Source organism: Ctenopharyngodon idella, chromosome 23 (genome assembly GCF_019924925.1).
Source record: "Ctenopharyngodon idella isolate HZGC_01 chromosome 23, HZGC01, whole genome shotgun sequence".
Taxonomy (NCBI): Eukaryota; Metazoa; Chordata; class Actinopteri; order Cypriniformes; family Xenocyprididae; genus Ctenopharyngodon; species Ctenopharyngodon idella.
Window position 1 is genome coordinate 12,810,697 of NC_067242.1, and position 24,342 is coordinate 12,835,038.

Below are 24,342 nucleotides of genomic sequence, written 5' to 3' on the forward strand. Positions count from 1 at the left end.
TTTTGTTTTGCCATCTTTGCATGAATTGTAAGAAAATACATCTTTTGTATTTGTTCAGAGGGGGTGTACTCATTTATGCTGTGCACTGTATAGGCTATAAACTGTGTGTACACTGCTTTTTTAAAAATGGCAATCAACATCAACATCAACATACACTTACGTCACTGGTAGTTCCTATAATGCTGGTTTAGACCTTATCTCAGCCTCAGACGTCACACCCACAGACTGTTGGCCGAACGTCTGATGCATATGGCACACTTATCCGGAAACACTTCAGGATTTTCAAAGTCGTCATCTGGTTGGTTGAATTCTACAGGATGTCTGGGAGACGTGTGTGTCGTGTTCTTTAATGGTCCGCCGGGAAACAAATGCCGTGACGCCCAACCCCCTTGTGGAAGAAGAATGTTGTCATGTTTACAACTGTGACAATGAGCGCTTACCAGGATCAACTAAACATAGGATTTTTAAACAAATAAACATATGTGAAGTTCACAGGCTCCATTGTTGCAGTAAACTTGCACAATACTCTTGAATGAATAATTTATGCACGCCGGTCTGTTATTGTAGGGACATCGCACTTTACATTTTCACGCCCCTAAACATTACGTGGAACAAAACAAACTGTGATTGGTTGCGTTACATGTCAGTCAAACGTCCTCTTGGTCAATGAAAGCTGCGATAGAGTGCAGACCTTCTGTGGTCAGTTTGAAGGTCTGGCTGCGTGAGACTAGTTTAGACCCTACTCTGAAGTAGGAGCTAATTTAGTTCCCCCAAATGGAGTTCCTAGAACTAAAATTGTTCCTAGTTCCTGCGGTGCAAACACTGCGAAATCTGGGTACTTTCTGGGTTTCAGGAACTATAAAAAGGTGCAAAAGCCCCTTATGGTTAGAAACTCTGGAGAGCAATTAATGAAGTTCACCACCAAGTGGAAGAAGGTAACAAAGATGACTAATATCCCTCCTTCTCTGTTATTCTTCTCAATAGCAGGTATAGTGGCAGATAGCTTGAGGTATCTCCAGGTATCTGATGCAGTAATCCAGGAAGGTGGACAATGATTATGTCAGAGATCAAATTTGAGTAAGGAATAACTAAATTTTATTCAGAATAGGCAAACTGATTACAATGGGTATAAGTCTGATCACAAAAATATCAGTATGCATAAAAGTATGCAGGTTGCTGAAGTAAATAGACTTTAAGGTAAAACTTGCTAACATGAATTAGCATGTTAGTAGCATCTTTGGCATGTTGCTAGCATTTCAAGAGTTCACACTTACAAATAATCAGTAAAAAAATATGTGTATTTGGCATGCTGTCCGAGGGGAGGGCTCTGAGCTTGGAATTTGGCCCAAACGCATAGTACTCCCCTGTATCTCTGGTTAGGATAGCAACCAGGCGAGTGTTATTAAGTAACTGATGTTTAGATGTTGATGTTTTATTGAAAATAATAAAGTTTGAAGTCACCGTTAAGGAGGTAAGCATTTGCATTAGCTTCTTGACCCTTGACTTTTTAACTTTAATTTTTCTCCAGCGGCTTTAATTGTTTCTAACGCACAATAGTTATAACAAAATGGACTGTAATAAGTGAAGATGCTGAGTTCTAGAGAGATCTGTTAGTGTGTAATGTTCTGTTGATGCCAGTCATGTGACCATGTTTTCAGCTTTAAATAAGGAGATTTTACTTTAATGTTTTTGTTTGGCACCCTGTGCTGCCAATCATTTGACCATTTTGTTTTACAGTGAAGGCGTTTGATCATAATAATTCAGGAAATACCTGTGAAATAACAGTGTTTTTCAGCGTATTTAAATAAAGAGATTTTATTTAAATTTTAAGGTTTTCATTTGGCAGCCGTTGTTGCCAGTCATTTGACCGTTTTATCATGTTTTGTTATTGTATTAATTACAGATTATTTTTGTAATTTTACATACATTTGTATGTAATTTAGAGATAATTTTACAGTTTTGACTACAATTTAAAATAAAAGAAAACAACCTGAAAAAAATCAGTTATTTTCTGTAAAATTAGTAATTTTTTTACAGTACATAGGCCTCCTCTCATGCTGATTGGATAGGCAACTTGAACGTGTTCCTCCCGAACTTTGTTGTTTCTAGCATGTCTTAACACATTGCTAACATGAATTAACATGTTTTAACACATTGCGAGCATGAATTAGCATGTTGCTAGCATGTCCTGGCACATTGCAAACAGCAATTAACATGTCATTAGCATGTTTTAACACATTACTAACATGATTTAGCATGTTTTAACACATAACTAACATGAATTAGCATGTTTTGCTAACATGTTTAACAGGTAGCTAACATGACTTAGCATGTTGCTAACATATTTTAACATTGCTAGTATGTTTACCACATCGCTAGCATGGTTTAGCATTTTTCTAATATTAATTAACATGTTTTAACACATTGCTAAAATGAGTTAACATGTTGTTAGCATGTTTTAACATGTTTTATCACACTGCTACCCTGATTAATACGTTGCTAGCATGAATTAACATGTTGCTAGCATGTTTTACCATGTTGATAACATGATTTAGATACTTGGTAGATAGATACTTGGTGGATGAAGCTTTACTCAATCAACCTTATTTTCCAGGTAAGAGCGGGCACGGCCATTTGTACATTTAATGTGTTTGGCTTTCGGTGTCATTCGGTGTCAGTTGGAGGAAAGCTGCTCTCCCCACATCTGTCCCCCCATGCCTGTCAATTATGCTGTCAAGGTAAGGTAAGCTATCCACTTCCTCTAGTGCCTCCTCTCCAAGTGTGATGGGCATTGCACTGGCTGTGCTGATCTTTAGTACCTTGCTTTTCTCTCTATTGATGTTGAGGCCCAGACTTGCTGAGGTATCCGCGACAGTGCTGGCCTTTTCCTGCATCTGTTGTTGGGTGTGAGAGAGAAGGGCCAGGTCAACGGCAGTCATATTGTCAGTTGCAAACCAGATTGCAACATTACGTATCATCTTGGAGCAGTGGCTGGAGTGGAACTCTCCTCTCTATGTCAGTTTCATAGACTATGAGAAGGTGTTTGACAACGTGGATAGACAGACCCTCTGGAAGATACTAAGACACCATGGAGTGCCAGAAAAGATCACAAACATCATCAAAAACTCTTATGAAGGGATGACCTGCAGGATAGTTTGTGGCAGGCAACTCGTGAATGCCTTTCTAGTACGAACAGGAGTGAGGCAAGGCAGTTTGTGCTGCATGCTGCTTGTTAATCTCATTCCTGGCAACACCAGCAGCGCTGACAACTGCATCTCTCAGATAATGTTACACAATAAAATAAAAGATGACATACATATAGTAGGGTATTGTGTCTAAATAAACATGTTTTTAAATATTGACGGTTATTGTTAAGTTAAACTAATTTAGCTTAATTTTCTTCACAAAACTGGCATCCGTCTATTGACAATAATGCAGGCGCAAATTAGTTTACTCTACTAATCGGAACAGACTATGATAAAGGCCTATCAGAGTGATTTTATAAAAGCTTTGACCCCCTCAATGAAGATCTATGGGAGTTTGGGAGTAGTTTTGATCTTCCATTAAATGAAAACCTTAAGTCGGATCAGTTAGAAAAGATCACTTGTTCCTGATCAACCTTTAAATAAGAACATAATGATACAGAAACACATTACTGGATACACAAAACAAAGCGTGCTTCATATCCAGTTCATTTTAATATATATTTTAATATATTCATTTAGTTTTTATATATTTCTGTCATTAAAGGATGACAATGTCTTGCATTTCTGAAGAATTTGACCGTTATGGAGAATCTGAGTATGAGAATATATTTCAAATGGAAAAACTTGACCCATGCTATCATACTAACTAGCAAAACTCCCCAACAAACCTGTTAGGTGAAGAAACAGTAGTGTGTCAGCTCTTCCTTCCTATTTTGCTACATTTAAATGGTATTTAAATCTAATAATAATATTTAAATATTATAATTAACTGGTCAAAGTTACAAGATAAAATATATTTGAATCACTGAATAAAAAAAAAAAACTGACTTGTCCTATATTGGAATATTAAAATGATTAGCCTTTTGCAGCATATATTGAATTGGTATCAATTAAATGACTGACAGCAAGGTTAGAAATTATTAAATATCATCAAAAGATTCATCAAACGGAGATCCCTCATCTATATTTACATATTAATTTACACTTACTATGACAAATGACTTTACATCCAATATAAACTACAAGGAAAGCACTTGATGATGAAACAGAAAAATGATGAAATCATCTACAAAAATAAATGTGCACAATGGACAGGATGTAGCCCATGCAGTTTAAGTTCCTCTTTGTTGACTATATAAAGTGAACTACCAAGAGTCTTGAATATATTCTCTCAGGCACAAGAAGTGAAAGTTGAAGATCGACTGAGACAATGGAGACACAAAGGATCCTCATGAGGAGTTTGGCTGTTGTGTTCATTGCATCTGTGATCTGGACTATAACAGGTAAAGTGCTTTGAACTGTTTGTATATTATCCTGTCTGATGGAACGATGCAGAATATTGAGGTTTACCTTGTTCTTCAGTCTCAGCACAGGCTGCTCAAAAGGTGGACACATGCTGTACTGAAGTCTCCACAGCAGAGTTGACTGATCCTATCATCGGTTTCAGGCTGCAAAAACCAAATCCTCTATGTGTGAAGGCCGTCATGTAAGAATCGCAGTTCCTCTTTAAAGAAAACATGTCATGATTAGAGATTAACAGCGTCTGATGTTATATTTCTGTGTTTTCAATGTTTTCATTCTCTTTGACAGCTTTCAGACTGAACGAGGAGAGTTCTGCTATGATTGGACACAACCATGGGTGCAGAAGAAAGTTAGGCAGTTTTTGTAAGTTAAACCCACAAGTGTGGTGAAACATACCAGATTATAACAACATAAGCTTATAAAGTGTTAAGTATTTAGTATGATATTCTTGTATTCACATTTTGTTTTACAGCAAAGCTCAAAGAAACAAACACCTGACTTCCACGCCACCACCAGCATCATCTATCAGTGAGCACACTCGTGTGGGAGGATCTACCCAATCAACTCATGCTCATGAATCATAAACATCTGAAAATAAACTCATAATGAGAACACATCTTGAAGTAGTTACACATTTTGAAACTATTTTTAAAGTTTTAATCTATTTTTTAAATTTGCTGTTGTATTTTAAAAATATTTCAAGCGGCAGCTGGTAAATTATGTGTATTTGAATTGAATATTTAAAATATATGTTGTTGTCATACATATAATGTAAAGAAATTTGGCAGTAACAAATCAGTTCTTTTTTATTTTATTCAGAAACTGAATTATAGTGAATTTATTTTAGAAAAAATGTATTTAAATAAAATATTACCATATATTATATTTCACATTGAAATATATTTCATTCAATGTACTTGTAATGGACTTGTGTCATTAACTCCTGTGTGAGGAAGGGTGACGCAAGTCTGAGTGAATTTCAAACTGATTTGTATGAGAACAAACCTGAAAATTTTTGTCAGTTGAATATGCAAATGAACGAGAGCAATCTGAAACTACAAATAAACAATGATCAGCAACTTCTGGTTTTGCATGTGGTTGATGTTTCTGAATGTGTGCAAAACACCTTTTCTTCTTTCCTTTGCAGTTGGTTGATGACTATGCATGTATCCATCCTTGTGCTAATGATTATTAACATAATCAAATGTTAATTTGCATGAGTAAGTTGGTACATTATATGAACTTGGGTGTTGACAGTGAAAATTCATTTTTGATTTTTCTTGTCATTACGGTCAGTAAAAACCTAAAAACAAAATATGATCTTAACATAATAATCTACATTATATATCAAAAGATCAGTTGAGTTTTATTCTAACAGATTTTTTTTTTATTTGTTATATTAAGGTCACATTAAAATCTTGTAACTAAACATTCAGTACATGATATTTCAATATCAAAGTCAATGATACTGTTTCTTCATATGCTGCTGATTATGAGAAATCTTAAGAATAACCCTAAATTTACAGAATATCACACTGCTGTGATCATGAATTCAACTGGTTCGTCACATGGGGTTTGCAGGCCACTCTTACTGGTTAGAGATGCAAAAGAAGTCAATATCCTGTCTTGAAAAATACCATATAAAAGGACTTGAGTCTAGATAGCACCTTCTAAACAGAATCTAGCCTGCAGACATTTTCTTATTTTGGTTTTCTGAATATTTTATGTAAACATCATGCACCTCTGCTGGAAATTTGCTCTAATGATGATACTTCTTGTGTGTGTTACTGCAATTTGAAGTTTTGTGAAGTTTTGGAATTTTTTATCATTTGATTTGTATTTTTATAAAGAGCTTTTGTACTGATTATTATGGATCTGCTGATTTTAATGTTTTTTTTTTTTTTACATTTATACTCAAATTTTGCATTTAAGATCCATTTAATTTACACCAACATGCTTTCATAGTCCAAAGGCAGAGTCCGTCCAAAAATAAAAATTCTGTCATCGTCTACTTAGTCTCATGTTGTTGACTTTCTTCTGTGGAAGTCAAAAGAAGCTATTTTTAAGAAAGTTAGAAGCTAAACAGTTTCTATTTCCATTGACTTCCATTGTATGGACAAAAAATTCAGTGGAAGTCAATGGGAAACGAAACTGGTTGATTATTATCATTTTCATTTTATTTCTATGGTACTGCAAATCTGTCCTGTAGATTCTACACAGAGAAGTGATCCAAATGATCACTGCTCTGATCCAAAAGTGCGTTGGATTCAACACGGACTGGAAGGTACGACGCTATATTAATATGAGATCTTAATATGATACTTATGTATTGATAAAATAATAATAATAATAAAAAACTCATAACATGATCATCTTTCCTCCAGGTCTGAAGAAGACTGACCCAATGGAGGCATAGAAGATGCTGCAAATCTATCTATGTATCACTCTATTAAAAGAGAAACAGTTTGGTAACAGTTTGGACTGTATTTAATCATATTTAAGCTGAATCATTAAAGAAATAGTTCACCCAAAAATTATTATTTACTCACCCTCATGTCAATATGAATCAGTATTACTTTCTCTCTTCTGTGGGATAAGCTACTGTAATACTTTTGCTTTTGAGTCCTTTTAAAGGTTGAAAGATTCAATCCCCACTGACTGTAACTGAATGGAGAAAAAAAAGAGCTCAGCATACTGATATTTTGTCAATTATATGAGAATTTTTGTTTGGGGTGAAATATTTCTCTACCTACTGAATATATTGTGTTACAGTAATAGAATGTGCGCCATCTAGTGGAGAACAGCAACTAATGCACAGAGTAGGTCATGAAATTTATCAGCCAAATAAAGTGTCAACCCGAGTTTACTTGGCTAGCAACTAAAAAAATAAATAAACATGCTATGGGATTCATAAACAGACAAAAACAGAAATAAACCTGAAGCAAGTAACAACTGAACACACATCCCCAAACAAGACGTTAAAAACAAAAGGGGCAATGTATTGGGAAATTGTATTATATTAATGTAACTATGGGCTACAAGCATCTTTAAAATGCATTAACATGACAGTTTCTTTATAAAAAAAAAAATAAAAAAAAACTGCCTACCTGGCAGTTCCATGTGACATGGTACTTATAGGCCTATACTATGGATCTAAATGTCATTACACACACACACACACACACACACACAGTAATGCCATGGTGCTTTTAGTGTTTTCGTGTAGGCCTACTGTCAGTGTGGTACTCTTTGTGGTGAGCGTATTCGCTGCACGAGCAGGTGTTGAAACTAAGATAAATAAAATCTTCAACGTTTGCAAACAATAAGGCGATTCTGCAGGTTGTTTCAGTTGATTTCAGGTAAATATTCACTTTATCTAGAGATCTCTTTGTTGTCTGTTTTCAGTTAACAGTTACTGTTTTACAGATTGACACATTGCTTTAAATGATTCAGTACCTGAGCGAGTTGCCCGAATGATTCAGACTCGTGAACCGGTTCGGACCGGGTCGCTAACCGACTCAAAAGCTTGATTAATTTACGAATCGGGTATCGCCAGTTCTGATTTGTTGTGATATTTAAACAGAAAACACAGGAGAAAGGACATGATTACTGAAATAATGTGAGAGGGAAATGATTCTATCATTGGCAGTGTATGCAGACAGACAAGGATTCATCAGTCAAGTTTTACTGTTCTCGGTTTTATGAACGGCGCTTCCCCAGAAGATGGGACACTTGATCGACTACAAGGACATCAGCATGCTGACAATACACCACTTCCCTACATGACTATGGTTAGAAAATCTGGAGAGCAGTTAATGAAGTTCACCACCAGGTGGAAGAAATGGGTAACCAAAGATGTCTAATATCCCTGCAGTGCAGAGCTCTTAACAGTCTCATTCATCTCAATAGCAGGTAGCAGATAGCTTCAGGTATCTAGTCATTTGATGCAGTATCCAGGAGGGTGGACAATGATGATGTCATAGTTCAAATCTGAGTAAGGAATAACAAAATTTAAATTTAAAAAAGGCAACCTAATTACAATTGGTATAAGTCTGATCACAAAAATAATATCAAGAAATATAAGTGTAAAGTTGTGAACCAAGTAAGTATGCAGGTTGTGGAAGTAAATAGATTTCAAAGTAAAATAAACACAAATCAAATACGGAGGTTTTTTTTTATGTTTAATATAATTCAACTTGTTAACTGGTCTTCTTATAGAACATAATTTCACTGAGGAAATAGAGCTTTTTTCAATCTTAAGTCAAGAATTTAGATTTAAAGGTAGGGTAGGTTATTTTTTGAGAGGCTAGTGAGCTAGCTTTGAAAGCATAAGATCCCACCCTCCTCAGAGCATCTCTAAAACCACGCCTCCTCCAAAACTCATGAATGCGTACAGCAAGGAGAAAACAAAAGCACAATGAGACAGCGTTAAACTACCTTAAGTCTCAAAACACATAACAATAATAATGAACATGAACAACTTAAATAGCACTGACATGTATCACCTGACCGCTGTAGATTCATTTTGGCGTTGACAGTGTTGCCACTGAAACACAAATTCGAGCCACAAACTGCTCCAAGTATAACGTCACAGGTTTCCAGTTTCCTGATGACGTGTGATGTCTGCGCGAACAGGGTGCACGAGGTATGGAAATACATACGTTGACAGGAAGGTGGGACATCCTATCGTAGCCCTCGGACCGAGGAATATGATTGGACGAACATTTTTATGGTCTTATGCCTTCCAAACAATATAAATACATATAAATACATTTAGACCACTTAACTTAGTGATTGCTATCGGGATGTGAAGAGACTTTCAACCAGCATAATAAAAAATGTTTTTGAACCAAATCATCTACCCTGCCTTTAAGAAGTTATTATCCGTGTGGCCTTCGAGGCACCTTCTCAACACCCATAACCATTTACAGGTATATAGCTGGACTATCAAACAACTAAATTAATATCTAAATGCACTGTAGGCCAATACAGAATTATAAGGACAAAGGTGGATGCTGGTATAATAAAAACCATAAATAACACTTTATTTTTGTCAATGTACATGAATAAATACTGATAATTTTACTTCAAACATGACATATACATAAACAGGGCATAATGAAATACACATGGGCAAGGCAAATGGCAAACCCTATAAATGTTAGAAACCCAATACTTCACACATAAACAAGTAGTCACACCAGAAATTGATCAATCACCTTAAACGTGATACACTGCAAGCAGCACCCTACTGTGATAATCGTGATGGGAATTGTTGCACACTGCCCAATGATACTGTACTAAAAAGAGAACCCCAGGAGTATAATATTAGTTACAATAATAAACAAATAAAAAAAATATTCAAACACACACACATACACATACACACACACATACACATACACACACACACACACACACACACACACACACACACACCCTCTTGGCGCTTAGTTTAATTAACCAAAAATAAACACAGGATCAGTAAATTAATATGGAGGCAAAAGAAAAACAGTCGCTGACAAACTCCCCTGAAACATGGATGAGGACTGCAAACTTGTCATTGAAAACGCCGATCTCACGCCACTTTACTGTTATGCAGAAGCAACAAGTCAAAATACAAAAGAATCACAATTTAAAAACATCTCATGTCATTTAAGACTCTATACCTGCATCGATTCATTTTAGAATCAAATGTCCCCGCAATGGCCAACTACCAGTCTCAAGTATTGGTCGCGTCAAATCAAGGCTGTTTCTGTGAACAATTAGCGTCTCCACAAAACATCAGTCACAAATACAGAGAGCTTCAAACGTTGGTGCTTCGCATTTTCATTCCCCTGCGCTGTTGAAACGCACTGCTAACTCACTCAAGTTGCTCGTCGCTCTCTAACTTACGTCACCACATATAGACGGCTGACCTCACGTTTGCCAACGCCGCCTACCTGACCTCATTTCCTAATTACCAAATGGGAAATTACCGACTTCAGGGTTACCAACTTCAGATAAGGAAAAATAATGGACAATTGTGTTTTTTATAGGAAAATCCCTGTTGAAAAAACCAGCATATGCTGGTATGGTATGTTTTGAAGCTGGAATGCTAGGACCAGCATTTGACCAGTATAAACCAGCTCAAACCAGCATCAAAACATACCTTACCAGCATATGCCCGGTTTTTTTCAACAGGGAATAAAGGACAGAATAAGGCACACACAGTGTATGTCATTTCAACTTTCTGCAGTTAAGTATGTGTATAAAAGATGTACAGGTTCTCAGACATAAACACATCTGGATCATTCTGTCAAATCAACCAAATTTCAAAAACTTTCCTGGCTCAAATTTTTGATTTTGTTAAATTTTTTTCTGAAGAAAGACAAGCATAAATGAAGAAGAAAGCCAAAATATTAATATTTTGTTGCAAAACACAGTTACAGCAATCAGAGAAAAAAACTAATGTTATAAACTCAAGGGTCAAGAGCCCAACTAAAGTAAATACTGATCTCCATCATGGTAACTACAAACTTTATTATTTTCAATAAATCAGCAACATCTAAACGTCTGTTAATTCTCTGTTAATAAGAACTTCTGTAGAGGTCTGACAGAAATAAAGTCAGTCTGGTTAGTAATAAGTGAAGCGGTAATGCTGTTTTTGTTGTTTAATCCCCCTCTGCTGAGATCTTCAGAGAAGTTTAAGTTTAAGGGTCACTGCTACATACAATTTACCACATTGTAAAAGGAGACCCACCCCCAGCACTCAACCTAAACTGGTCCGGGTCTGTATGGCCATATCTCACCCAAAATCAGACCAGCCCTTATGGTCCGTAATTGGGTCGAATGTGGCCGAATGTGGCTAAATGTGCCGTATCTCAGTGCAAAATGGGCCAAATCCGCACATCCAAAGCCTAGCCAAATCTGGCAAACATTACTGAACCAGAGCTGGCTCACTTTTAGTCAGCTGCTGCCATAACACAGCCGAGTGAATCGACACTCAGCCACAATTGGCCCAGTTGCGCTGACTACCTGAGTAATGTGTATGAGCACAAAAGATGATGCTAGGTGTATAAAGGATGATGATTTAAGAAATATTACTCAGTGGTGTATAAATAACTTTAGCAGTGTCTAATCACCTTGTCCCATTTCAGATTGGAAAGCAAGATAAAAAAGAGAATTTGATTGGTGAATTCAGTCCTGGTGCAGATCATTAGTTCTTGAACAAACTTTAAATAAGAACATATTACATAAACATATCACTGGATATACACAGAACAAAAAGTGTTTTCATGTAAATCCAGTTCATTATGTTATATATTTTAATATAGTTTTTATATATTTCTTTTTGAAAAGTAGTGTGACCTTTTTAGTAGTGGATGTGTTAAAATCTGTCAATAAAGAATGACAATGTTTTGCATTTCTGAAGAATTTGACAGTTATGAAGAATCTAAGCATGAGAATATTGTGAAATGGAAAAACTTGACCCATGCCATCCCACAAACCTCCCCAACAAACCTATTAGGTGAAGAAACAGTAGGACGTCAGCTCTTCCTTCCTATTTTGCTTCATTTAAATGGTATTTAAATATAATTATTATATTTAAATAGTATAATTAACTGGTCAAAGTTACAAGATGAAATATATTTGAATCACTGAATAAAAAACTGATTTGTCCTATATTGGAATATTAAAATGATTAGCCTTTTGCAACATATATTGAATTTGTATCAATTAAATGACTGACAGCAAGGTTAGAAATGAAATATCATCAAAAGATTCATCAAACGGAGATCCCCCATCTATTTTACATAGATTAATTTAGCAGATGATATTTATACATACTATGACAAATGACTTCACTCCCAGTATAAACACGGAAAGTACATGATGAAACAGAAAAATGATGAAATCATCTACAAAAATAAATGTGCACAATGGACAGGATGTAGCCCATGCAGTCTAAGTTTCACTTTGTTGACTATATAAAGTGAACTACTAAGAGTCTTGAATATATTCTCTCAGACACAAGAAGTGAGAGTTGAAGATCTACTGAGACAATGGAGACACAAAGGATCCTCATGAGGAGTTTGGCTGTTGTGTTCATTGCATCTGTGATCTGGACTATAACAGGTAAAGTGCTTAAAACTGTTTGTATATTATCCTGTCTGATGGAACGATGCAGAATATTGAGGTTTACCTTGTTCTTCAGTCTCAGCACATCCTGTTGAAAAGGTGAGCACATGCTGTACTGTCGTCTCCACAGCAGAGTTCACTGATCCTATCATCGGTTTCAGGATGCAAAAACAAAGTCTTCCATGTGTGAAGGCCATCATGTAAGAATCACAGTTCCTCTCTAAAGAAAACATGTCATGATTAGAGATCAGCAGCATCTGATGTTAGATTTCTGTTTTCAATGTTTTCATTCTCTTTGACAGCTTTCAGACTGAACGAGGAGAGTTCTGCATTGATTGGACACGACCATGGGTGCAGAAGAAAGTTAAGGAGTTTATGTAAGTTAAACCGAACAAGTGTGGTGAAACATAGCAGAATTTGTAACAACATAAACTTATAAAGTGTTATGTATATAGTATTCTTGTATTTTCATTTATTATTTTTTTTACAGCAGAGCTCAAAGAAACAAACACCTGACTTCCGCGCCACCACCAGCATCATCTATCAGTGAGCACACTCGTGTGGGAGGATCTACCCAATCAACTCATGCTCATGAATCATAAACATCTGAAAATAAACTCATAATGAGAACACATCTTGAAGTAGTTAATGTGTTTAGAAACTATTTTTAAAATGTAAGTTATTTCGCTGTTGTATTTTGAAAATATCTAAAACGAAGTTTGGTAAATTATGTGTATTTATATTTAAACTGAATATTTAAATATATGTTGTCATACATGTAAAGAAATTTGGCAGTGACAAGTCAGTTCTTAATTTATTCAATTTGAATAAAGAAACTGAGGTATAGTGAAACTGTTTTAGAACAAATGTATTTAAATAAAATATTAGAATATATTATATTTCACATTGAAATATATTTCACTCAATGTACTGGAAATGGACTTGTGTCATTAACTCCTGTGTGAAGAAGGGTGACGCAAGTCTGAGTGAAACTGATTTGAATGAGAACAAACCTGAACATTTTTGTCAGTTGAATGTGTAAATGAACGAGTGCGATCTGAAACTACAAATAAACAATGATCAGCAACTTCTGGTTTTGCATGTGGTTGATGTTTCTGAATGTGTGCAAGAGGTCCTCTGTCAGGAATGAAGACATCTTTTCTCTTCAGCATCTTTATTCTTTCCTTCGCAGTTGGTTGATGACTATGCATGTGTCCTTCCTTGTGCTACTTAATGATTATTAACATAATCAAATGTTAATTTGCATGAGTAAGTTGGTACATTATATGAACTTGGGTGTTGACAGTGAAAATTCATTTTTGATTTTTCTTGTCATTACGGTCAGTAAAAACCTAAAAACAAAATATGACCTTAACATAATAATGTACATTATATATCAAAAGATCAGTTGAGTTTCATTCAGACTAACAGATTTTGTTTTATTTGTTATATGAAGGTCAAATTAAAACACTAACTGAACATGCAGCACACGATATTACAATATCAAAGTCAATGATACTGTTTCTTCATATGCTGATTATGAGAAACCTTAAGAAGAACCCTAAATTTACAGAATATCACACTGCTGTGATCATGAATTCAACTGGTTTGTCACGTGGGTTTTGCAGGCCAATCTTACTGGTTAGAGATGCAAAGGAAGTCAATGTCCTGTCTTGAAAAATACCATATAAAAGGACCTGAGTCTAGATAGCACCTTCAAAACAGAATCTAGCCTGCAGACATTTTCTTCTTTTGTTTTTCTGAATATTTTACGCAAACATCATGCACCTCTGCTGGAAATTTGCTCTAAGGATACTTCTTGTGTGTATTACTGCAATTTCATACATTTGACTTGATTTGTTAGCTGCAAGTCAAATGTAAGTTTTGGAATTTTTTTATCATTGGATTTGTATTTTTATAAAGTGCTTTTGTACTGATTATTATGAATCTATTTTTTTTATTATTTACATTTATACTAATTGCATTTAAGATTTTGCATTTAAGATCCATTTAATTCACACCAACAAGCTTTCATAATCCAAAGGCAGAGTCTATCCAAAAATGAAAATTCTGTCATCGTCTACTTAGTCTCATGTTGTTGACCTTCTTCTGTGGAAGTCAAAAGAAGCTATTTTTAAGAAAGTTGAAGCTAAACAGTTTCCATTTCTATTGACCTCCATTGTATAGACAAAAAATACAATGGAAGTCAATGGGAAACGAAACTAGTTGATTATTTTCATTTTCATTTTATTTCAATGGTACTGTAAATCTGTCCTGCAGATTCTACACAGAGAAGGTACTGGTATCAAGTACTGCTCTGATCCAAAAGCGCATTGAATTCAACATAGACTGGAAGGTACAACCCTAATATTAATATAAGATCTTAATACGATGCTTATGTATTGATTAAAAAAAAAAAAAAAAAAACTCATAACATGATCATCTTTCCTCCAGGTCTGAAGAAGATTGAGGACTGAGCCAATGGAGGCATAGAAGATGCTGCAAATCTATCTATGTTTCACTCTATTAAAAGAGAAACAGTTTGATAACAGTTTGGACTGTATTTAATCATATTTAAGCTGACTCATTAAAGAAATAGTTCACCTAAAAAGGAAAATTCTGTCATTATTTACTCACCCTCATGTCATTATGAATCAGTATTACTTTCTCTCTTCTGTGGGATAAGCTACTGTAATGATACTTTTGAGGTATAATGAGTCCTTTTTGAGGTTGAAAGATTCAAACCCCACTGACTGTATCTGAATGGAGAAAAAGAGCTCAGCATACTGATATTTTGTCAATTATAACAGAATTTTCGTTTTGGGGTGAAATATTGCTCTACCTACTGAATATATTGTGTTACAGTAAAACAATGTGCGCCATCTAGAGGACAACAGCAACTAATGCACAGAGTAGGTCATGAAATTTATCAGCCGAATGAAGTGTCAGCCCGAGTTTACTTGGCTAGCAACTAAAAAAAAAAAAAAAAACATGTTGTGGGATTCATAAACAGACAAAAACAGAAATAAACATGAAGCAAGTAACAACTGAACACACATCCCCAAACAAGACGTTAAAAACAAAAGGGGTAATGTATTCGGAAGTTGTATTATATTAATGTAATTATGGGCTACAAGCATCTTTAAAAGACACTAACATGACAGTTTCTTAAAAAAAAACATGGTTCTAAAACACGCTGTACTGAAGTCTCCACAGCAGAGTTGACTGATCCTATCACCGGTTTCAGAATGCAATATGAAAGTCTTCCATGTGTGAAGGCCATCATGTAAGAATCACAGTTCCTCTCTAAAGAAAACATCATGATTAGAGATCAACAGCATCTGATGTTAGATTTCTGTTTTCAATTCTTCATCGCTTGCAAACAATAAGGCGATTCTGCAGGTTGTTTCAGTTGATTTTAGATAAATATTCACTTTATCTATAGATCTCTTTGTTGCCTTTTTTCAGTTAACAGTTACTGTTTTACAGATTGACACATTGCTTTAAATGATTCAGTGCCTGAGCGAGTTGCCCGAATGATTCAGACTCGTGAACCGGTTCGGACCGGGTCGCTAACCGACTTAAAAGCTTGATTCATTTACGAATCGGGTATCGCCAGTTCTGATTTGTTGTGATATCTAAACAGAAAATAGAGGAGAAAGGATATGATTACTGAAATAATGTGAGAGGGAAATGATTCTATCATTGGCAGTGTATGCAGACAGACAAGGATTTATCAGTCAAGTTTTACTGTTCTCGGTTTTATAAACGGCGCTTCCCCAGAAGATGGGACACTTGATCGACTACAAGGACATCAGCATGCTGACAATACACCACTTCCCTACATGACTATGGTTAGAAAATCTGGAGAGCAATTAATGAAGTTCACCACCAGGTGGAAGAAATGGGTAACCAAAGATGTCTAATATCCCTGCAGTGCAGAGCTCTTAACAGTCTCATTCGTCTCAATAGCAGGTAGCAGATAGCTTCAGGTATCTAGTCATTTGATGCAGTATCCAGGAGGGTGGACAATGATGATGTCATAGTTCAAATCTGAGTAAGAAATAACAAAATTTAATTAAAAAGGCAAACTAATTACATATAAGTCTGATCACAAAAATCATATCAAGAAATATAAGTGTAAAGTTGTGAACCAAGTAAGTATGCAGGTTGTGGAAGTAAACAGATTTCAAAGTAAAATAAACGCATAAATCAAATACTGAGGTATTTTTATGTTTAATATAACTCAACTTGTTAACTGGTCTTCTTATAGAAGTTTGAAAATCAGAGTAGGAAAAGTAGGCCCCTTGGGCAGAAACATAATTTCACTGAGGAAATAGAGCTTTTTTCAATCTTAAGTCAAGAATTAAGATTTAAAGGTAAGGTAGGTTATTTTTGGAGAGGCTAGCGAGCTAGCTTTGAAAGCATAAGATCCCACCCTCCTCAGAGCGTCTCTAAAACCACGCCTCCTCCAAAACTCATGAATGCGTACAGCAAGGAGCAAACAAAAGCACAACAAGACAGCGTTAAACTACCTCATGTCTAAAAAAACACATAACATTACAATAATAATGAACATAAACAACTTAAATAGCACTGACATGTATCACCTGACCGCTGCAGATTCAGTTTAGCATTGACATTGAAACGCAAATTCGAGTCATGTATAACATCACAGCTTTCCAGTTTCCTGATGACGTGTGATGTCTGCGCAAGCAAGGTGCGTGAGGTATGAAAATACATACGTTGACAGGAAGGTGGGACATCTGATCGTAGCCCTCGGACAGAGGAATATGATTTGGACAAACATTTTTATGGTCCTATGCCTTCCACAGACAATATAAATACATATGAATACATTCAGACCACTTAACTTAGTGATTGCTATCGGGATGTGAAGAGACTTTCAACCAGCATAACAAAAAATGTTTTTGAACCAAATCATCTACCCTGCCTTTAAGAAGTTATTATCCGTGTGGCCTTCTAGGCACCTTTTCAACACCCATAACCATTTACAGGTATATAGCTGGACTATCAAACAATTAAATTAATATCTAAATGCACTGTAGGCCAATACAGAATTATAAGGACAAAGGTGGATGCTGGTATAATAAAAACCATAAATAACACTTTATTTTTTCTTTGTTACATGTCAATATACATGAATAAATACTGATAATTTTACTTCAAACATGACATATTAAAAGGGCATAATGAAATACACATGGGCAAGGCAAATGGTAAACCCTATAAATGTTAGAAACCCAATACTTCACACATAAACAAGTAGTCACACCAGAAATTGATCAATCACCTTAAATGTGATACACTGCAAGCAGCACACTACTGTGATAGTCGTGATGGGAATTGTTGCACACTGCCCAATGATACTGTACTAAAAAGAGAACCCCAGGAGTATAATATTAATTACAATAATAATAATAATAATAATAAACAACAACACAATACAATTCAAACACACACACACACACACACACACCCTCTGGGCGCTTGTTTAATCAACCAAAAATAAACACAGGATCAGTAAATTAATATGGAGGCAAAAGAAAAACAGTGGCTGAAAAACTCCCCTGAAACATGGATGAGGACTGCAAACTTGTCATTGAAAACGCGATCTCACGCCACTTTACTGTTATGCAGAAGCAACAAGTCAAAATACAAAAGAATCACAATTTAAAAACATCTCATGTCATATGAGACTTTATACCTACATCGATTCATTTTAGAATCAAATAAGTATCTCAAGTATTGGTCGCGTCAAACAAATCTGTTTCTGGGTAACACTTTAGAATACTGATCCTTCATTAATGAATAACTACACAGGAACAAATTAGTAATGCATTATTAACACTCTAGTAACTACTATTAACTAACAAGAAACTCTGATTAATGAATTAGTAAGTAATAGTGCTCAGTTGAAGGTGGTAGTTCACTATTAGCTAATCAGTAACTACTATTTTTTTCATACCTCCCAGAGAACTAATAAGAACTACTATATACAGGTTCAATAATTAACATGAATGATGCATAATAATGTAGAATTAATTCTAAAGTAAAGGTCATGGTAACCCACTAGTAATGACTGAAGTATTACCAAATCCTTCAGAAGGAATTATTTGGATCAGTATTCTAAAGTGAGAAACATGATAACTCTCTAGTAACTACTGAAGTCATTGTAAACTTTTGAGGTTTTTGTAAAGTATTGGATAGTGTTACAGTCACGCCTGTCCCGGACTCCGTTTCCCATGATCCTCCCTGTTCCACACCTGAATGCACTTCCTCATCATCTCTCCCGCTCTCCCTGGATTCCCTGCACCTGTTCATCGTCATCAGCACTCCCTTTATGTTGGACTCACTCCCTGCACTCCTTGTCCGTTCTCGTTGATGTTGCTATTGTCTAGTGTTTGCTGTTCTGTTCCTTTGGTTAATAAATACCCGTTTGTAGAAGCCCTATTCTGACTCATCCCTGCTGCAGCTACACTATCTGTAACAGAAGAACGGACCAAACTACAAGTATGGGAATTTTCCTTGTACCGATCTCTCCCGTGCCTCCCAGTGAAGAGATGTCAGCGGTGGACCGACTGCGGGATCTTCAGCTGGACGGTCACCCGCTGGAGAGGTACGTGGAGGAGTTCTCTGAGCTTTCTTATTTGTTGAACTGGCCAGATGCCCTGCTTAACGCGTGCTTTCTGATGGGCCTGGACAAGGACATGATTCGCTACAGTGAACCTGCCTGTTCCTTTTCCCTAGTCGAGTCTATTAATCTGATTCTTTTTTTAAATGGTTCCAAGTTTGAAATTGAAGAGGTTCAAGAGCAAACGTGTCTTCCTCGTCCAGTCCCCTCAGAAAAGCACGCTGCCTGGTCAGTTCAACCACAGCCAGTTTCCTCCACGTATCCCTCCAGTGGGTCTGCCCATGTTGTCCTGCCTTTCACAGAGCCCAAACCGCCCAAGAAGATGGCCGCCGCCGCATCGAAGCCATGCCATAAAATGGCCGCCACGAAGCCTAAGCCCACACCAGTACCCCTAGGAATATTGATTGAGTATGAGGGGATGTCCTGGGCTCCAGGCTTCCACAAGCCCGCTCCTGCCTTCCACGGGGCCGCTCCACACCCCGAGCCCACTCTATTCCACGAGCCCTTCCTGCCCACCCTAAAATTCCCGGAAAATTTTTTTGGGGGGGGACATGTGGGTGGGGCCTCTGACCCTCCATGGCCGCCCACGGCCTCTGACCCACCATGGCCGTCCACGACTCCTGACCCGCCATGGCATCCCACGGCTCCTGACCCCTCATGGCATCCCGCAGCTCTTGACCCGTCATGGCATCCCGAGGCTCCTGAGCCACCATGACTGCCCGAGCTCCTAGACCCGCCCTGGAGACCTCCGTACCCGTCTGCACCTCCCCCCGCACCTGCGTGTAGGTCTCCAGGGCGCCCACCCCTGGGGGAGGTAATGTTACAGTCACGCCTGTCCCGGACTCCGTTTCCCATGATCCTCTCTGTTCCACACCTGAATGCACTTCCTCATCATCTCATCTCAACCCAGTGATTACTCAAGTGTTACTACATCCTTCTAAAGGAACTACTGATTATTTGGATCAGTATTCTAAAGTGAAGATCATGGTAACCCACTAGTAATTACTCAAGTGTTACCAAATACATCATAAGGAATTACTCTACAAAACTGTACAAAAACATACCAAAACATCAAAAGTTTACAATGACTTCAGTAGTTACTAGAGAGTTATCATGCTTTTCACTTTAGAATACTGATCCAAATAATTAGTAATTCCTTCTGAAGGATTCGGTAATACTTAAGTCATTACTAGTGGGATACCATGACCTTTACTTTAGAATTAATTATACATTATGCATAATTAATGTTAATTATGAACCTGTATATAGTAGTTCTTAGTAGTTCTCTAGGAGTTATGAAAAAAACAGTAGTTACTGATTAGCTAATAGTGAACTACCACCTTCAACTGAGCACTATTACTTACTAATTCATTAATCAGAGTTTCTTGTTAGTTAATAGTAGTTACTAGAGTGTTAATAATGCATTACTCATTTGTTCCTGTGTAGTTATTTATTAATGAAGGATCAGTATTCTTACTGTAAACAATTAGCGTCTCCACAAAACATCAGTCACAAATACAGAGGGCTTCAAACGTTGGTGCTTCGCATTTTCATTCCCCTGCGCTGTTGAAACGCACTGCTAACTCACTCAAGTTGCTCGTCGCTCTCTAACTTACGTCACCACATATAGACGGCTGACCTCACGTTTGCCAACGCCGCCTACCTGACCTCATTTCCTAATTACCAAATGGGAAATTACCGACTTCAGGGTTACCAACTTCAGATAAGGAAAATAATGGACAATGGTGGTTTTTATAGGAAAATAAAGGACAGAATAAGGCACACACGCAAAATATTGGTACCACAGAGTGTGTCATTTCAACTTTCTGCAGTTATGTGTATAAAAGATGTAAAAGTTCTCAGACATAAACACATCTGGATCATTCTGTCAAATCAACCAAATTTCAAAAACTTTCCCGGCTCAAATTTTTGATTTTGTTCATATTTTTTTCTGAAGAAAGACAAACAAAAATGAAGAAGAAAGCCAAAATATTAACCTTTTCACATGCAAGTTTAAAATATTCTAGCTGACCCCCAGCGTGAGTTTTTTTAAGCCGCCCTTATTTTAGAAAGTTTCACCTTATTAGGCTTATTTGAGATGCGCCTCGCCTCGACTGAAATGTAGGCGAGAGTAGGCAACTGCAGTGAGAGGAGGTGTGAAAAAAGTACAGCCAAGACGGACAGTTCTCTGTTCTCATAGTGGATCAGACACCTACGAGATCAAAGGCAGATATCGCAGGATTCACTCTCATGCAATGTGTTGCTGATAAACTGGATGTAATTTAAGTTCTATTGCTTTTATATGTATATAAATATAATGAACAAGACACCCAAGTACTTGTTATATCCATTCGAAAGCCGTGTGTATCAATCATTTTTATTTTAATTACAGACATGTTTTTATATATTTTTAGAAATGTGACAACAATCACATAACCCATAGAGAGATCGCAGAAACTTTGGGAATATTTACACGTAATTTATACACATAAAATTCATGATATTAGAGTTTTAAAATCAAACATTTTAAAGGAGATCAATACATCAAGGTTGTTTAAACCAATAAGCATTAAGCTATCATCAGCAAGTGTAGCCCCTCCAGTTCGCACCTGCCCGCCCCAAGTGGGACACGAACCCGGGCCCATCCACATGGGAGTCAGACGCTCTTAACAAGGAGGCTAAAGGCTGCAATCTCTAGCGTCAGTCGCTAGAGCATCTCTTGAGATCAGGGGAGTGAGGTTTACACGCACAGATCCTACTAGCCTACATCTGTTACACTCACCCCCCCAAACCTCACTCCCATCCGGGTCACGGCACCAATGTAGCCCTTCCAGTTTGCACCTGCACACTCCAAGCGGGACACAAACCCGGGCCTGTCCGCATGGGATGCTCTAACAAGGAGGCTAAAGGCTGCAACCCCTAGCGTCAGTCGCTAGAGCATCTCTTGAGATCAGGGGAGTGAGGTTTATACGCACAGCTCCTACTAGCCTACGTCTGTTACACAAGTCATTTCTCATCGTGCTTTTGGTCAGCGCAGTCGTTGGAGAGCAACTGCGCCCGACTGCAGAATCCGATGAGGCCATCGTGGGACTTTTTTGACACACATCAGCATGACATCAGAGCAAGGTGGCCCACGGATACATTTCTAACTGGCATGCATCTCGTGGTGATCACCGGTGATCGGTTCTGCGCAGATTTTGCTCATTTCAAACAAGCCTATTATTTCCATGGCTAAGCGTCATGCTTGTCATGTGACACACCGCAGCCACAATAGCGCTGTATGAAAGATGTATCGCTTTTATTCCGTTTTTCCTTTTTTATTCAAAATATTCATAAACTTATGTTATCTATGTCATCAACTACCTGATATTCCGATTCTCAAATATGTGTACGTGAATGTGTTTTGTCGTTTAAAAACCTTTACAGTGATCATGTTAGCTGATCTATAATGCACGATGCGCCATGTTAGTTTGCACCACAATCAGAGAATCGAATCTGTCAAATTTACAATATGTTAATTCCTTCACTTTTCTCGAAATACATGAAAGTAAGTGGCCGTTAGATCACCATAGCAGTCAATAAACGGGACAAAGGAGGTCATGTGGGACAAATCAATTAGGCCCAATATAAGGGATGTCTGGCTAATACAGGACAGTTGGCAACCCTACTCAAGATTTACACCAGTAATGTTTTTTTAAGGCATGTTTATAAAAACGACTTAGTCTAAGCCATGTCTGTGAAACCAGGCCTAAGAGTTAAGAATTAAGTTTCTGTAAGAGTAAGATCCCCCCTGAATAGTAAGATCAGATTGGAAAGCAAGATAAAAAAGAGAATTTGATAGGTGAATACAGTTCATTTTATAATATATTTTAATGTATTCATTTAGTTTGTATATATTTATTTTTGAAAATGGATGTTTTCAATAAGGATGACAATGTCTGGCATTTCAGAAGAATTTGACAGTTATGAAGAATCTGAGCATGAGAACATTGTGAAATTGTGAAAAACTTGACCCATGCCATCCCACAAAACTCTCCAAAAAACCTGTTAGGTGAAGAAACAGTAGGACGTCAGTTCTTCCTTTCTTTTTTGCTTCATTTAAATAGACAATGTTACAAAATAAAATACATATGAATAACAGAATAAAAAAAAAAAAAAACACTTTTATGATACAATGACTTGTCCTATTGAAATATTTAAAATTGATTAGCTTTTTTCAGCATACATTATATTTCTATCAATTAAATGACTGACAGCAAGATTAGAAATTAAATACCACCAAAAGGTTCAACAAACGGAGATCCCCCATCTATATTTACATATATTAATTTAGCAGATGACATTTACACCTACAATTTACACCTAGAAGGAAAGTCAGATGGTGACGAAACAGAACAAATAATGAAATCATCTATAAAAATAAATGTGCCCGCAATGGACAGGATGTAGCCCATGCAGTTTAAGTTCCGCTGTATTGACTATTTAAGATGAACCAGTAAGAGTCTTGAATATATTCTCTCAGATACAAGAAGTGAGAGTTGAAGATCGACTTTGACAATGGAGACACAAAGGATCCTCATGAGGAGTTTGGCTGTTGTGTTCATTGCATCTGTGATCTGGACTATAACAGGTAAAGTGCTTAAAACTGTTTGTGTATTATTCTGTCTGATGGAATGATGCAGAATATTGAGGTTTATCTTGTTCTTCTGTCTTAGCAGATGCAAAAGAGAAGGAAGGGATCACATGCTGTACTGTCGTCTCCAGAGCAGAGTTGACTGATCCTATCATCGGTTTCAGAATGCAAAAACAAAGTCTTCCATGTGTGAAGGCCATCATGTAAGAATCACAGTTCCTCTCTAAAGAAAACATCATGATTAGAGATCAACAGCATCTGATGTTAGATTTCTGTTTTCAATGTTTTCATTCTCTTTGACAGCTTGAAGACTGAACGAGGAGAGTTCTGCACTGATTGGACACAACCATGGGTGCAGGAGAAAGTTAAGCAGTTTTTGTAAGTTAAACCGAACAAGTGTGGTAAAACATAATTTGTAACAACAT

At 36.8% G+C, this 24,342-nt stretch overlaps 1 protein-coding gene and 1 long non-coding RNA gene across 4 annotated transcripts in view; one reads left to right on the forward strand and one right to left on the reverse strand.

Moving 5' to 3' along the window:
- Positions 1 to 4,185, reverse strand: part of LOC127506447 (uncharacterized) — a 33,062-nt gene extending 28,877 nt beyond the window's left edge. The window contains exons 1-2 of the long non-coding RNA XR_007927998.1: positions 2,820 to 4,185; positions 161 to 388 (exon numbers count right to left, since the gene is read on the reverse strand). This is a non-coding gene — a long non-coding RNA (uncharacterized LOC127506447). The remainder of the gene's footprint in view (positions 1 to 160; positions 389 to 2,819) is intronic.
- The window catches only part of LOC127506443 (uncharacterized), a 70,818-nt gene that overhangs the window by 9,289 nt on the left and 37,187 nt on the right, over positions 1 to 24,342 (forward strand). The window contains exons 1-4 of one of the 3 annotated variants that reach the window (XM_051882933.1): positions 12,451 to 12,626; positions 12,706 to 12,829; positions 12,932 to 13,006; positions 13,120 to 13,718. In XM_051882933.1, coding sequence (XP_051738893.1) covers positions 12,554 to 12,626; positions 12,706 to 12,829; positions 12,932 to 13,006; positions 13,120 to 13,231 — 384 coding nt within the window. In that variant the 5' untranslated portion in view covers positions 12,451 to 12,553 and the 3' untranslated portion in view covers positions 13,232 to 13,718. Of the gene's footprint in view, positions 1 to 12,450; positions 12,627 to 12,705; positions 12,830 to 12,931; positions 13,007 to 13,119; positions 13,719 to 24,342 lie in introns of those variants that run through there. The other 2 variants (XM_051882931.1, XM_051882932.1) reach the window with 2 other exon arrangements.